Raw genomic sequence first — 17,178 nt, 5'->3', positions numbered from 1 at the left:
GACACATCAAGAATAAATGTGCTGTTTCCAGTCTGACTTTGCTATCGAACACACTGGAAGTATTATTATTGTGCTATAAATCACTTTAATTCTATTCAAATTGCTCAATTAAACTGCAAATTAGCCCGAGCTTCTCCTCTTGTCAGCTGGTTGTGATATCAGGTTTCCTTTTCTAACCACCTTTCCTTGTCAAGTTCAAAAGGAAACCAGCAGCTGTCTCCAGCTCCTCTGGGTCTCCATCCTAAACGGAGGGGACACTGAGGTGAAGAGGTTTCCGTATTGGGGTCACAACTGCCATTACATGGATACCAAGATCCTCCCAAGCTCTTCCAGCACAGTGGCCCTGTTCAGACCTATATTTAGTCTGAATTAATATATTTTCTTTTTTTTTTTAAAAAGACGGGTTTGACAATGACTGTCTATCACATTCTGTTTAAATTGTACCAGCCAAGAGCGTCTGGCATTACGGGTTGCCAGGGTTGTCTGTTGTTCGGCGCAGCTACTGTAGGCTGGCGCTGGGTGAAATGGTTATTTGTCCCAGCAGCTGTCAAGTGTTCACTCCATGGATTGAGGTTAAGGAGTTCAACGATATTAAAACACACACCGAAATGTCTACGTCTCTCCTTGATCGGTAAGATCACTTTCATCTTTACTTAGCTGTAACGGCCGGTGGCTAACAGTAACTGTCAGTCAAACTCCTCTGCAATACTTGTTTTTATAGTGTGATTTGCCAGAGGGGATGGGTTCAAACAGGCTCAAACTAACTCTGGTCTCCTGTAGGCTACTGGGCCGGGACTGACCAACATGGTAACCCAATTGCTGGAATTATTTTTTGTTGTTGCGACTACGATATTGAGACACTAGATGGCGTTGCTCTGCTCATTCTCCATATTCACCCTTTAACATCACATCTTGTGATCCGATCACAGGTGGACAGCTAAAAATGTAGCTTAGCGAAAGCTCAGACAGAAAGACTGTCCTTCGCCATCGTATCTCACATCTCTCCCTCGTCCTGTCACTTTTCTTCCCAGGCACATTAAGCTGACAGCGTATTGTGGGTGGGTCACCACTTCACTCTAACCTATCATGTCTCTCCTTGATGTCCCTCAGCCAATCAGGCTGTAGCCATCAAAAGTTTAAAAGTGGACTCTCTTTTCAGCTGTCATTCCAGTTTGACGGGCGATGGCAAACACCCACCTCCAACCCATTCCCCTCCAAGTCTTCAGCACCATCTACATCATCTGGACTACTTCTCCATTTCATCAGTCTCTTCACCTCTCCTCGTTCAGGGGTATTCTACTCTACCCTGGGTTTCATGCCCCCTCTAACACGATGTCACCAGGGTACTAATTGGCAAAGACTCTTATTCAATTCAATATTTATCTTTATTTTCACATCTAAAACTGGAATCATAAAGTCTCTCCTGATTAAAGTACAGGAGTGAATGAACCCAACACACATCAAAGACGCACTGACATTTATTTCACTGGCGGCTGGCATAAAAAGGCTGGTGGGCTTTTAATTTAAAGAGCCAGATACAGGGAGTCGTACCACTCAATGACAATCAATGTCAGTGTTTTTTTGTTTTTTTAACACGGCAGGTCCCTTTGACATCGTGGTCAGACAGTTAACAGTTAATATCCTATCATGTCGGGAAAGACGTCTAAAATATGGGATCACTTTGAAAAGAACAAGGATGACCCCAAGAAGGTCACATGCAAACTTTGCAAGAAAAACTTTGTCTATCACTCGTCCACGACGAACATGACCTACCACCTAAACATGCCTAGCTACCTGCCCATGGTCCCACAGTCTCCTTGCTGATTTTCAGAATTAGAATCTGAAATTTTTTGCCGGTGTCATTAACAGGCATCAGACTTATAGCAAGCGGCCATGCACTCTTGTAAAATAATGGTTATTAATGATGTTGAATTATCTTATTCAGTCGCTGAAGCTATACTATATATAAATATATATACATGTATATATGCGTCGATTAGTCGACTAATCGCACTGAATGACGACAACTGCTTGACCATGAAAATCCTTGGTTGGGGGCAGCCCTAGTAGTCTCATTCGTCCAGTCACTTCATCAGACTCATCAGAAGTAAAGTAAGAGACCCACTTATCAAAAGTGAAGTTGATCATGTTGGAGTTGTTTGTTGACCTCAGTGACTCTTGCAGTAATTTTCTTTCAGGCTCTGAGGCTTCTGGTTGAATCATCAAACCAAACTGGTCACAGGAGCCAGAATATTCAGCTCTTACATATTAAATGTGCAAATAAAGGCAAAACTATGATTTTTATTTGCTCATGTTGGCACAAGGCGGTGATCACTTTATGCATTTTATTCTGAGGCTAATTTAACATTAAAAAACAGAAACATTATACACTTATTACTAGTTTTTAAAAATGCCCCCAAATTTGTGTAAATGCCGCAACAGTGGGGGCAAAAGTTGCCCTTCAACTATTTTTTTAAATTTCCCACACTGTACCTGGTGCTCCTTTTGATGTAGGTTCTATTGTGCTTTTACGTAAAAGTGTTTAAATGTGTCCTGTAAAGATGTGAATATGAAGTGTTTTAATGCACCCTTTTTTATAGCAGATCTTTCCAATACAGGATTTTCTATTATATGATGTGAGTTTCTTCCGTTTTTTCTTTACAAAAGGGTACAAAAAGAACTCTTTGCGCAAACTTTCTCAGTAGTGTTCAAGTAGAAAAAGGTTCTTGTGTTCGGAATGCAGCGTTAGCGGGACGATGTGTCTGAACCTTCAGTGCAGCGTTTCACTCGACGGACAGTGAGATAGTGCACGTAGTGCTTAACCATCCTGCTCCAACATGTGCAGCTGGTTTCAAATGTGCAGCTGGGATCCAAAGTGTTTTAGTAAACAGACATTTGTTGCAAAGTCTCCCAAATAAAAACAACATATACAGAAAATATGTTGATGTTTCAATCTTCTGTTTTTATGTGTGCAGTGTTTCGCTGGACGGACGACCGAGCAGCGCGCATACGGCTAAACCAGATCTTGTGCCAACGTGTGCAGCTGGTTTTCAAAGTGTTTTAGCAGACAGACGTTTGCTGCAAAGTCTGAGACTTTCACACCAGCAGTGTGATTAAAAAGTACTGGAGTGATAAGAAGTCCTGGTGAAAGCTTGTTAAGTAGACTGTAATAAATAATGAAATGTATTTTTCGGTGCGCTATGCTCACTATTGGTCATTATGATAGTACCGGCAAGAAATCAAAACTAATTTCACTCCTGCTTAGAACCCTTAATGTCTCTGATATTAACCAACATAGCTCAGGTGTGTGTTAACCCGTCCTGTATGTGACGGCCTGCTGCAGCTCAACCTTCCATCAGGCAGCATTATACCTCCTGCAGACTGGAGAGAAAGGGGCTTTTCAGCTGTTTCACACACCTGACAGCTTGTCAGCTCAGGCCTGTGTATGTATGTGTGTGTGTGTGTGTGTGTGTGTGTGTGTGTGTGTGTGTGTGTGTTCACGTAAGCCTGGAGTCTGTGAGTCTCATGTGCATGTTTATATCCTGTCGTGCTCTGCTTCAGGACAGTAGCTGCTGAGGAGCTCTAAGTATCTGTCAGAGCGACACAGATTCTGTACAAAAGCCTCCATTGTTCGCAGGTGTACACCTGAACCCACTGACACTCCACTGAGGGAAAACCTTTGTAACGAAGAACAGAGGCAGACTGGAACAACTGCTCTACATGTTATCGTAAATAGAGCTTTAACGACACGTCATTTATCAAGCTGATCCTCAGCTCACTGTGACGAGCCTAATTTAGGAAGAGAAAAAAAAGTGTCAGACACAATAGCTGCTGTACAATGTGACTGGAGACAAGCAGTTCAAATCCAATTTTCTATATAACAAACACAAAGATTGCAACAGTTATTCATGTCACAGAAACTTCCTCCTGCAACATTTTAAGTCATACCTGAACAGGGTGTTCACTCTTTTCTCATTTCTTTTCCAGAACATTCTCAGTGATGATCTAGCTGGAATAAGAAAGACGCTAATATGATCCTCTCTTGTACAGTCTGCGGCTTCTTTTAACTATACATTTCAAAGTAGAACCAAATTAACATGATGGTTTGGACATCTCTCACCTCAGCTATCTTCTTTCTCTTACCTTTTGTCCCATGTCTTTATTTTAAAAAATAAAAATAACTTCAGGCTGTTCCGATGTGCACTTGTCAACGGTTCGCCTTCTTCACTTCATTTAGCACTGGAAATAATCAGCTTTTTCCTCTCATTTTTCATGTGTTTTCCATGACTGGAAAATGGGTCAACTATTTCCAGGTTTGCGAGTGCTGAAACAAGTCTAGCACAGAACATCAAATATGGAGAAAGAGATCCTGAGTATGGCTTGACATTTGTAGCCTTCAACTTAAATATTGTCTTTGAGGGAGAGAGCCTCTAAATGTATGTGGATCAGAAGGAGTGATCTGATCTAGTCTGAGTGTGTCCCAGGCCCCCCCCCCCCCCCAAAAAAAAAAAACCCCAACAAAAATCAGACGGACTAAAATTCTGACTTGCACTGAAACAACATTAAGTGCCCATTTGGTGAATCTGTTGTTCCTTCTTTGTCTCTGTATCTGCTTTGAAAGCTCCAAGCCAAGTTTCTACTTAGTGTCAATAGCCTTTAATTTGAACTTAAACCTCCAGTATTGACTCAGAGTTGGTCCCATGCAATCACACAGATGAATGGGTGTTAGAGGGCCCTCTAATAACCCAACTACTGCTCATCGATTTGTAATTGTGTCTTCCAGGATGATTAAGGGAATCCAATACTACTAACGGCTGTTAAATCCAGGTAAAGTAAACAAACGTACTTTGGTCGGCTCTGAACTTAAAACTAAACCATTTTGACGAATCACGCTACGACCTGGATGGTTTCAGGCTCCTGATCCCTCAAGTCAAAGGGATGCAGACTCAAGACCCCCTGTTGCAGGGATGCATTTAATCTTCATGCAAAATGAAGAATTTGACTTTCTTTTTTCAGGCTGTTTGACTCAATTCATTTTTTAAAAAGGACGCCATGGGAAATCCCAATAAACCTACCCAGAATGCAACCTCATCAGGAAGTGCCAAAAACTGCAGTTCTCTGAGTTAAGGTTTCATAATAGAGCAGTTTTTTCATTGACCTCCAAGTTAAACAGGCCTATTTAACAGCATAATTAAACCTGTTTAAGGCCTGGTACAAAAAAACATTCTAGTCTGTATGGTTAGGTCATATCTCCATGACAACACTGAGGGGGGTGACATTTTTTTAACCAGACTAGTTTTTATTTTATTGGAGGTTAAAGTTTATGAATAATTAGGGGCGTGGCCTCTTAAGTGACAGTTAGCCTCTGGCCCCCACTTCTCCTCAGAGGTAAACGTCAGCCAGATGGACGCATCTCCCTCCCCCCAACGTCACATCAATGCCCTTTTTTGGTAAGAGAAATGAGGCGGAGTCAATGTCTGACAAGATGGTGACTCCCGTAGGCGAGGACGATTGGATCAAGTTGAGAGAACGTACCTCGACGGAGATGTTACTTCCATTTTTTATACAGTCTTTACTTCAAACTCTTCATATCTCACACAGTTCACTGAAATCAAAGAGGTGAGAAAGACAACAAAAGCACCCCGACCCCGACATCCCCATTCCAGTTTTAAGTGTTCATGATAGATAACTAGAACAGTGAAACAGTGAATGTAGTGCCGAAGATCTGTTTGTATTTTAAGCTGTTTTCACACACCTATGCTTCTGGTTTTAGATGTGTAAAATTCCACATTAACGTAAAAAGCAGCTTTATGGCAGCGTGTGCTTTATCTTTCACGTAACAGCAGTTCTCTGACAGAGAGAAAGTAGCTGAACAAAAACGTCTTGGCTGTGCCCGAAGAAGAGACAGCAGGTAGAACAAATACCGTGCTCTCTGCCAAATTCACAACGCAGTGTGGTCAGTGCGTACAAGAGGCTGAACGGGGAAGTTCGGAGATAGCAGAAATGGACTGAATTTCACAGCACACAGTTGGAGGTACAGTACAGTAGGAGGGTGGTAAAGAAAACTGTCTTTTCATCTTCCCTTTTTCCTCTTTGTTGTTGTCCCGCTTCATTTTAAATAACTAAAAACACCCTCTGGCATTCTGGCGAGGAGGGGCTTAGCACGGATGCGTGTGTATGTGTGTGTGTGTTGGTAGGTTGGTGATAATTATTCTCACTTGATAGACTATCCCCTGAAACGTTAAACCCACCTTAAAATTAGCTCATTACACGCACAATTTCACACTCAAAAACAAACTAATCAGTTGACTCCACACACACTATCTTCATTCTGCAAACAGAAATACATCCTACACACACACACACACACACACACACACACACACACACACACACACACACACACACACACACACACACACACACACACACACACACACACACACACACACACACTACCTTCCAAGCACCAAATCAAGAACAAACAATTTTCACACACTGATTTGCTGTAACACTTTGCCCAGAACATATGTTTAGTATCGTCTTGGGGCGTAAATATCATCTACAGTAAACTCGACCACACTTTTAAGAAATATTTTCTCACAACAAACCTCAGATTCATATCTCTGTGATAGACGCAGGTGTTTGTTGTGTCTTTGTCACGAAACCTGGATTTCATTACGTAACATTTGTGCTTTAACTAATGATTATTTTCCTCACTCATTACTCTTTACTCAACTTAGCAACTTATTGTTTACTCTATAAAATGTCCGAAAAACAAAGACAAATTCTCAGGTAAGTTTCCAGAGACAATGAAACAAAAAAATGTCATCTTTCAACTGATTATTTTGTCTGACACGGTTCAAAAGCCGATAATCTGCAAATCGTTGAAGCTCGTTGAATGACTAATTATTTCAGCGCTTGTTACCCTTATTGAAATGAAAACACACCAAGCTTTATGTTGGTTTTTTTTGTTTGCCTTGTTACAGATTTTCCTTTGTGCTTTGATTGAACAAATGAAGCTTTGCTGACGTTGAGTCAAGGAATCTCCTGAACTAAGCACGGCATCACTACCTTCCTAAATATACTCCTTTGACAACAGGGTCAAGTCGCTCAAGACTATTCTCAAAATTTCGTGCATACTCACCTCCGCATGTCTGTGTGTAATCCACAAAGCTGTGTGCAGGACATCCGGCCGTGCAGACGCCATGCCGGAGGTGGCTGCCCTGCAGCAGGAGGGCTTCCTCTGGTTTCAGACAGCGGAGGCAGTCTGAGGCTAAGGGTCCCACGCAGGAACGACAGGTGGGATGACAATCTACAAGCAGCGGGGATGAAAGGTCAGAAGTTGGCGGATCAACAGTGGTGCAAATGTGTATAAAAAGCTTAGATATCAGCTCTTACTGTGACAGGTGCTGTCCTGGGAGTAGAGTCCCTCCCCACAGGCCTCCACACACTGGCCCTGGTGGAGAAGGCGCCCATCTGGACACAAAGTACACTGGGATACCGAGGGACCCCAACAGGAAGTGCAGGAGCTGTGGCAGGCTGAGGAGAAGAGGAGAAGGGTGCAACTGAACCACAACTGTCAGGTTGTAGAGGACTTTCTCTCTCATTCATGACTTGAGGGAGCCTACCTCTGCATCTGCCGTGAGTGTCCAGGTAGAGCTGAGCCGGACACTGGGAAACACATTTCCCATGATGCAAGGCGGTCCCTGGCAGACAGCTCATGCACTTGGGGTTGTCAGGGAAACAGGAGGCACAGGACGCATCACAAGCTGTGAACCACATAATGTAAATATTAATGGCTGTGTCAAGGCTGTGAGCATTTTTAAATATTAATATTTTTAACGTATTTCTGATGTCACAGAAACCACTGAATCAAACAGCAGCGGCGGTATGGAAGTCTCGCTGAGACGAGCGGTGGACAGTAGAAAACTGGAGGTGAGATCGCAATTATCCCAATTATCACAATTATCACAATTATTAACGGTGGTATGATAGCCGTTAGCCACATGAGCTGAAATGTTTAGCATTGCTTGATAACACCATCAGCTGCTCCGGCACTCTCTCATATTGGTTATTGTGAAAGCCCTAATCATAATCGTACTACTAAATATCAAACATGTTTGAAATTATTATTAAGATCTCTAAACCTCTGACAATACCAGATCATTTAGGCCCAACGTATGTCCTGTTCAAGGTGACAGACTTCTTCTGAGGGGTGAATCGAGGTTAAATCGGCCCGAAACTCCTGTAGTGTCAGCCTGAATTCACACAAATGTAGGATATCACTACTAAAGACATGACTGTTCTCACGTCTCAATGCCTGCTGTTGCTATAGAGAGGCCAGCGAGCTTGAGGTGCGGTTAAACAATGGATGGACACATTTAATTTCCTTTAAAATCTTCCCAATAAAAGTCCCCTGTTTCTTTGTTATTTAAAATCTTTAATTATGAAGAAACTAAATCAGGAAATGTGTGTTTCCAGCAGTAACTTGGAACTTTTAAAAATGTATTTCTCTCTGGTTAGTACCAGGTAACAGGTACGATCCACAACTTTTGCTAATGGAAAACCAAAAAAGAGTGAGACGAGTCAAGCTGTACCATGAGGTGGAGAGTGAAGACTACTATGGAAGTTAGTCCAACTTTTAATTTCAAATGTTAAAAAGTATGTATGTGTAGTTTTTGCTATGGTTATAGTTTTAAAAATCCTAGAGTTCATAGAGTGTAGAGTTCCAAATTAACATTTTGACATGTTCAGACAGATCTTTGCCTCCATTGTAACAGAGGCTGAAATCAGTGAAAGATTTTCCTACGGCACGCTGGAGGGGACAAAAAGAGGAAAACTATCAAACCTAACACAGGAAGCCCCGAGGAAGAAAACTGAGAAGTAAAAAATCTCTTCAGCTCTCTCCATCTGTTGACATTTTAAGCCAGGCCTAAAAGCACAAACTGGCAAATTCCAAATAGGTCTGACCTTTTTCTAGAATGTTCCCCAGGTTTTTGACATTTTGTGAAAGAGGGCTCCTCGCTGAGTGCATCAAGACTTTCTTATAAGCCGAAGGAGTTAAGAGTCTACCCCTCCTCAAACCCCTCCAGGTGCTTCAACCAAAGAAAGAGCTCAGCTCTGTGCTGCTTAGTTCACCATCACCCAGAGGGAGGCCTATTCTTGCACTTCTTCCTCTTACCACTCAAAAATAGAAAACATTCATATTCATAAAGGATCTCCTTATTCAAATAGCATCTGAATCCTCATTAGTACAAGAGAGAACTGCTAATTATTTCTTAAAATGGTTTGTTTGCTACGTCTGGGTACTGCTGACTTATCATTTTGGCACTCGTTGAGTAGATATTGGCAGGAAGCTCCACAGAGAAATGGTGTACATCATTTGATATAACCTGAAGTTTAATTTAGGATGCAGCTTTGTACACTGTGACAAGGTCTTCATGTCGTAAATCTGCAATAACTTTAGAGTGTATAAGAACATTATGATGGAAGTATATGAAGGCCATTCTCAGCTATGTCTCATAAGTTGCAATTTTTTGGTTGATACCCTTTGTTACACAGATTTATTGCTAAATTTACCAATTGAGAATTTAGTTTAAAAGTCCCTCCATTATCTCAAATAACACAATACTTTTTTAGTATTTTTCACATATTTCTCATATATATATATATATATATATATATATATTTATACACTGGAGATTAACATTAGAGAACAAATTACTAATACTTGATTTGCATAGGGCAGGGATCTGTCTCGGTACTCTGTGCACTTGTAGCAGCAGAGATGCAATGCAGAAACAATACCGCCTTTGTTTTCTATGTCATATTTTATGTCCATTTTTCTGGGAAACACAAAAAAGTAGTCCTTCAGGTAATAGAGAAAAGGGGTCCGACAGGAAAGTTAAAATAATATTGATCTTTAAATCGAGGTGATTTTAGATTTCCATAAGTTTGTGTTTGGGTCTGATCTTGATCTTAGACTAAACCTGAGGATCAGCTGGACTTATGAAACCAGTGTCTTAGTACAGAGGAATAGTAGGAGTATTCCTCACATTCCTAAAATCCTATTTATGAAAAGGAAAACCTGCTCCATCCATAACAACATCAAAGACACGCGTCAGCATTACCATAGCAGACGCCTTCTTGACTGTAGAAACCAGCGCCACAGTCAGGAACACATTCCCCATCTTTGAGCAACGCAGCCAACTGCAAACAGGACACACACTCTTGCTGGCCCGGCCCGCGGCACTCTGAGCAGGACTCATGACAGCCTGGTGGAAAGAAGAGAAAAAAACATTCACTGTAGGTTTCTATTTACAAGTATTATCATGGTCATTATGATGCATTTCCAAAATAAACCAAAGCCTATTTCAGATCTCTGCCTGAAGGTGAGAGGAACATTCACAAATCTTAGAGACTAGAAGCTCGGTTTGAAAGAAATACAATAAACCTCAAGACCCTAATGCACTTTACTCACAAAGGGCTGCAGGGATTAGTCAATGGGTTTTTTTGAATAGATTTTTGGTTAGATGCCTTAAATAAGGTCCGTGGTTAACACAGGCTTAAGAGATTTTAATGTTTCGATCTACGAGAAAAAATATGTCAATAAATGCTTGTGTCTTTTAAAAGGAGGTTGCTAACAGGTGGCTGAATGAGGCTACAGACATCATCACGCCATAGGCTACACGTAATCAGTTGGAGGCTAGTGGGTGGTGAAGCTAGTTATGTTCGCTTTTTACTTCTGGAGATTGTATTTAAGCTTCAAGTCCATTATTATTATTATTATTATTCAAATATTTGTATTGACTTTCAAATTATACACTCACAGTAGAAATCAATACCCCAGACAAGAGGGAAAGCAAAAAATAAATAAATGAAATAAAATATATAAAAAACAATAATGCAGTAAATATTGATGGTAATAATGAGAATAGCAAATAAATACTCAGTATCCACTAAGTAGTTATACATACACGGACACATACCTGCATATATAGTGTAAAATTTAACACGAAAAAAAGGGGGGGGAGGGGGCTGCAACATGTTTAGGGAAGTTCATCTTTGATGTACGATAGAAATGGTTGCCAGAATTTATAATATCTTTGGTTAGTGACCCGGACAGTGTATTTAAGCTGTTCAAGTTTGAGGTGGGATATCACCTCCTCCACCCAACGCCTGTGAGAGGGGGGCGTGACCTTCTTCTAACTAAGGAGTATCAGACGTTGAGCTAGCAGAGTGGAGAATGCTGAGGGACGACCCCAAATAATGAAGTCAATGGGTAGGGACAAAAAACTTTAAGGCTTCAAGTTCCTTTGTGGAGATTATCTTGCTGAACAAAACGTATCATTTTCATAAACTTTTGTTCACCACAGAGCTTACAGTATTTTCTGCAGTAATCCAAAATCCAATCCCAGTGAAGTTTTTGTCGAGGGAACCAGGGCGATGTCAGGGTCGGACTACAAACATACATCATCACTTCAGTTTGTGTGTGTGTGTGTGTGTGTGTGTGTGTGTGTGTGTGTGTGTGTGTGTGTGTGTGTTTGTGTGTGTGTCTGTGTGTGTGGTCTACATAGCTGCCATTACATTGGTATTTTATGAGTGCTGGTAAAACCGGAACTAAAACCACTGACAACTGTGTGAGCAGGAGGCTGGAGTGAGGTGAGCTATGTGGGGAGTCCACTTAAAGAATTAAGAGTGTATCTGCTGTGGGAGTGTGTTCATGTACAGTATGTGGTATGTGTGAGGGTGTGATAAGGAGAGACAAAGAGGGAAAGAACGAAACCAGGAACAAGACACACACACACACACACACACACACACACACACACAAACACACACACTCTAATAATTACAGTTAATTAATCTTGTTTTGTTTTTTGATGAAATGTGGGTGAAGTTTGTTTATTTTTGTGTCTTTGGACACGTCTGCACACCCATCTGTCTCTGTGTGTGTACGTGAACACATAGAAGCTCCAAAACCTTATTTCAACCCCAACTGGTATGACACATGATTTCCCAGCGGCCCACAGCCTGAAGCCAGATGCCAAAGAAGAAGAGACAAAAACAAACTATAAGGAGAACACAGGAGTGCTGTGACAACACTGGCTCTGATACAACTCTGGCACTGACAACAATGTTTACTTCACAACTTACACCAGATTTCTGAAGCAAATTCACATTTTGCTGCTGCTGTTTTGTTCTACACAAGCATTAAAGTAAGATTCCGGTGTAAAATAATCCCAGGGTCTTTTTAGGCAAATTGGGTCATCAAATAAGCCATCCAGACAATTTTTTCCTTGTATGAACTACTAACGTAGCTAGTCGCTAACAGCCTGCCGCAGCTAACACAGATAAGCTTGGGGGGTTTGTGACAAGGGAGTTTATTAAAAGAGTGTTTTGAAAGACTTACCTACTGGCCTCATTCAAGTCGATTACCAAATGCAATCCAAAAGGAAGGAATTGATTGATGATTTATTATTTATTCCAGCAAAACACGTAAACATTGTGGTTTGTAGCAGTTTGGTGAAATTTCCCACCCAGCATCTTTCCCGGCAGCATCGATACATTCTGCAGAGGGTATGTGTTGCCGGGAGACACACAGTGAGTGCAGGCACGGGTTAAGACGACTAGCCCACAACTTGAAGTGAAGAGAGACAGAATGGTTCGTGTTTATGTCTTTCCTGGCTGCGAAACAAAAATGAAAGCTTACAACCCAGAAACTTTTCATAGGCTGCCATTACGGTACGATGACCATGCTCTAATAAACCAGTGGCTTATTGTTTTGAATCTGGACATTGAGACACAGATGGAGACGCTCAGGCAGAGGGAGTACCATTTTCTGCAGTAAACCACAACATTTATGTCTTTTGCTGGAATAAATCATCAATGGGCTCCTTCCCTTTGGATTGCATTTTGTAATTGACTTGAAGGTCGCAGCTGGTACAGGGCCAGTAGGTCAGTCTTATAAAACACTCTGTCAATAAACCATGTTCACATACTACGTTGTTGGTGGTTCGGTTAATGTTTAGGGACTCTTCTCATGCTACTGCAGAGGTTCAGTGTTATTTGGAGCAGTAATAGTGGTTAAAATAGCAACCAATTTGCCGCTCCGAGCTTATCCGTGTTAGCCACTTCAGGCTGTTAGTGAACTCTCCGGAAAATCTACGCTAATAGTTTATACACGATAAAAAATGTCTCAATGCTTATTCGATGACCAAATTTGCCTAAAAAGTCCCTGGGATGATTTTACACCGGAATTTCACTTGTCCACACTCAAAAAATGGGTAATACAAAAAAAATGGTTCCTTGTAGATTGCTTATAGGTTGTAATAAATAATGGCTGTAGCCACTGTGACATCATCCACTGGTTTGTGGATTACCGTTTTGATGCCAGAAGTTTGGCATTTGGTCATCACCATGTTAGTATTTTGGAGTCAGATGTGACCATATTTAGAAAAGAGGGCATAGCTGAAGTGGACTGGGGTGAGCAAAGATCTCCCAGCACTGGCAGCGTTCATATGCATCTACTGCAGCCGGTTGGGAATGGGCAGTTTCAGTTAAGTTACAGTAATTTAGCAAACTACCGAACGTTGACAAGTCAAGACGTTTTACACGACCAAGACCTTACAATCAAGTCTGATGAAGTGAAAATACTCTGTGAAAATTAAAGTCCTAAAACGATAACACAGGCAAAAACCAAAAACCAGTTCACGGCTATTTTTATGTCCACAGTGCGATGAATATGTATCGCCAAACCTCTATCCTGATTGACAGGTGGCCGTGTAGCCCCGCCCTAAAGCATCCCCTGCTTTCTGGTCTATTTGATTCTAAATGGAACCATGATGTACTAAATGAACATCATGCTGTACTGAAGAATACTTGGAACTAGAGATTGAGACATAAACTCATTAGGAAAATGTTTAAGGAAATAAATCAGGTGAGAAGTTTAGGCTCATTTTTTTTTATTGACCTCTATACAATCAGAATACCAGTGGAGTCATCCCCTGCTGGATATTAGAGAGAATGCAGCTTTAAGACACTTCGCCCTTGGCTTCACTTTTCATATCAGGAAGTTATGCACACTGTCTTGTACAGTCTATGGGATCGTCTTAAATGAAATGTTTTTCAGGCCTTTTTGTGAAACCTCACATCAGTTTATGGAAGCATTCTTTGGTTGTCGATCAAAAAGAGTCCCTATTACCTATTTTTTAGCGCCCTTAAAACTGCTTGCCTTGAAACTTAACATTTTTGTGATCTTAACATTGGTATGGCTTTCACTCTTGATGCCTGTCTTATCAGATATAAAGTGGTAACATCCAGTATAAATCACTTTGGGTAATCATGCATGGGCACAGCCCTCAGCGTTTAAAGAGTTGTATAAAGAAACTTTTGAAAACCGAAGGCAGACATTTGATTGGCATGAGTTTGAAGACACTGACATACTGCAGACACTGCTGGCTGGTGTTCGTAAAAAAAAATGTTTTACAAAGTTTAAAAATTCACAGCTTTTCCTAAGTGATATTTGTGCCTCCATTTCTCCTCAGTGAGCTTGACGTTGCAAAGTAGCTGAAAACCTTGAAGGCTTCTTCAAAAAGGCAATCTTAGGAGAGCCCATAAAGGTGCCTTGTGGAACTTTAAAGAGCTTGTGAACCTTGAATTCACTTGTACTGAAATGTGCTCTATGAATAAAACTGCATTGCCTTTAAGATCTACAAAGCCTTGTATTGGTATCCTTGTGCACATTCGTCTTCGTTTGTGAAGATCACTTTACATCGGTTGTTAGATAATAAATTGTTTGTTGAGGTTCTTTTTATTTATTTATTTAAATGTTAGCGTCCTTCACTCCTGCACATGTGTGAAAGGATAAAGACGAATAAGTGAAAGTCAAAGGTAAACAAAGGTTGAGGAAGGGAAGTGAGGGGGATTCAAAATGCATAAGAAGTGAGCAAAACACAGCAGGACAAGAGGATATACACCAGAGGGGAGTGTAATTAATTTAATCAGCACCATTTAAGACACCAGAAGTTAACCAAATATGTTATCACGAAAAGTTGTCGTGAAGCAGCGTGAGATAAATCTCCTGATTCTCTTCATCATCGAGAAATCACACATTACCGACCAGAAACACAACATACTTTACCTGTTCAATCACACACACACACACGCACGCACACACACACACACACACACAGGCACACACACACAAACCCTTTATGTCATTAAAGGCACATCGAGTAAGTTTTATTTCCCTTGCTGTTTCGTTATTTTTATTCTTCAGCATGCTGAGCTTTTGTGTCACTGATGTTCTGATTAGAATTAGATTAGAATTAAAATTGGATTAGATTTTAGAAAGCTTTATTAATGCCCTATGGGGAAACTCATTTGCCACCAAATCAATTTATACAGACAACAAAAGGATAGAGACATTTCATTCACACAGCACACAACAAATTACAAAAACTCAGTACTGCTGCGGGAACAACAGACCTTCTGAGTCAAATGGAATGGTAATGGCGCTTTTATCCAAAGTGCTTTACAATTTTAGCCTTTCAGCAAGCTACCGTGCAAGGTGCTGGCCAACCAATTGGAGCAATGAGGGGTTCAGTGTTTAGCCCATGTCGACATGTCGTGTTTTGCAGTTTAAAATGAATTTAATTGTAAGCCAAAAGTATGGTTGAATTGTATTGACATTACCAGAGTCTTTATTGTTGTCTCTTTGACTATTAGCAGGATACCGACACAACAAGGCGGTTTTTTTATATGGAAGTAAATCTGTCATCGGATTTTGAAATTAAAAAGCCATTGATTTTTAAGCACTGAATATGTATGCAATGAATTCAAGATAAAACAAAATTAAAATATCAACACTGAATTTTATAAACTGGATTTTGCAGCTGAATTTGTCCTGTTCATTTTTTTTTACTTTGAATTTTTTTGTATACATTGTATTTTTCATCTGAATTTGGTATAAAATACAATTTTTACATTGGATTTTTTAGCCTTTTTTTGGGACGTAACCTATTTGAAAAAGAGTGGCCTATTTGGCCTCTATGGCAACACAGTGATCGCTTGTATTTCATCTACATGTCTCTTTATGAAAGCATGATTAATCTAAAGGACCATAACTCGCGAGTTTGACCCTCTGTTCACACATACTCCCCCAGAATATCACAAAGTTGCACCTCCAACAAGACTAAAACTTGTTTCAAGTGAACCACATAATTTCCATACTCAACACTGATTGGAGAATTTTTTTTATTCCTGCTGCCACATGATCGTTTCAATTGCAGGAAGCTCATTAAAGTTATATCTCCTTGAGTGAGGAAGCTGATTTCTGTGACAACCTGCCACCCGTTCTCACACATGTGGACTCAAACACTACGTATATACGCAACAGGCTGCCATTAATTGTGAAAGGCATCTGAAAATAGCATCACAGTGCTTCCCCCTTGTCATTGTGGTGCAACTTGGAGAAGCTGAGAAAGGTTCAGTTTTATGCAAACTGTCCTGACGTGCAGAAACTACATCCCAGGGACAACTAATACTGCATGTTTTGATTCCCTCGGGACAATCATGTCCCCGATCACAGTCAGCCTGATTGCAGAATATATATATTTAATGCAAATTAAGAGTCAGATATGGGTTAAACATTCATTAACGCTGTTATTAAAATAACCAATTAAAGCAATGCAGCCTAGATAGAGATATGTGCTCTCTCACCTTCTTGCCGAGACGTTTTAATTTGGGTTTTGTTTATCTCTTCCAAACAGATTGTGTTTATTTTCTCCATCTTATTTTGCAGCTTTTTCTTGTGTAAATGCAAAGTTGAGACTCAGCACATCTCCCTCCAGGCCTCCCCCATTTCCATCCCTGCTCTGTAGACAGCTTCATACAGCACAAGGTGACTAAAAGACTGGAAAAACGGAGATTTGTATTTGAAAAAATGCATTGTAAGCCCAAGTGTGTGCTCCATGTGGTGTATTGTGCATGCCTGATACAGTCAATACAGTGTTTATTGTGGTCTGTTTTGTGTCGCATTATTTAGTGTGTGTGCAAAAAATAAAATGAAGCTCTCTATAGAATCAATACTTTTCACACTGTGCTTTTCAACAACTCTTCTTTCTTTTTCTTTGAGTCTCTTCTTTTCTCACAACTTTTTTTTTCCTTTTATAC

At 40.6% G+C, this 17,178-nt stretch overlaps 1 protein-coding gene across 2 annotated transcripts in view; it reads right to left on the bottom strand.

Moving 5' to 3' along the window:
- fras1 (Fraser extracellular matrix complex subunit 1) overlaps positions 1-17,178 on the bottom strand; it is a 310,210-nt gene that overhangs the window by 142,685 nt on the left and 150,347 nt on the right. For both annotated transcript variants that reach the window (XM_083913052.1, XM_083913053.1), the window contains exons 14-17: positions 10,134-10,277; positions 7,632-7,772; positions 7,402-7,542; positions 7,148-7,315 (exon numbers count right to left, since the gene is read on the bottom strand). In XM_083913052.1, the coding sequence (XP_083769178.1) occupies positions 7,148-7,315; positions 7,402-7,542; positions 7,632-7,772; positions 10,134-10,277 (594 nt within the window). The remainder of the gene's footprint in view (positions 1-7,147; positions 7,316-7,401; positions 7,543-7,631; positions 7,773-10,133; positions 10,278-17,178) is intronic.

This window comes from Echiichthys vipera, assembly GCF_963691815.1.
Source record: "Echiichthys vipera genome assembly, chromosome: 4".
NCBI classification, from domain to species: Eukaryota; Metazoa; Chordata; class Actinopteri; order Perciformes; family Trachinidae; genus Echiichthys; species Echiichthys vipera.
Note: the sequence above shows the minus strand (reverse complement) of the source record. Positions and strands in the feature narration are given on the sequence as shown.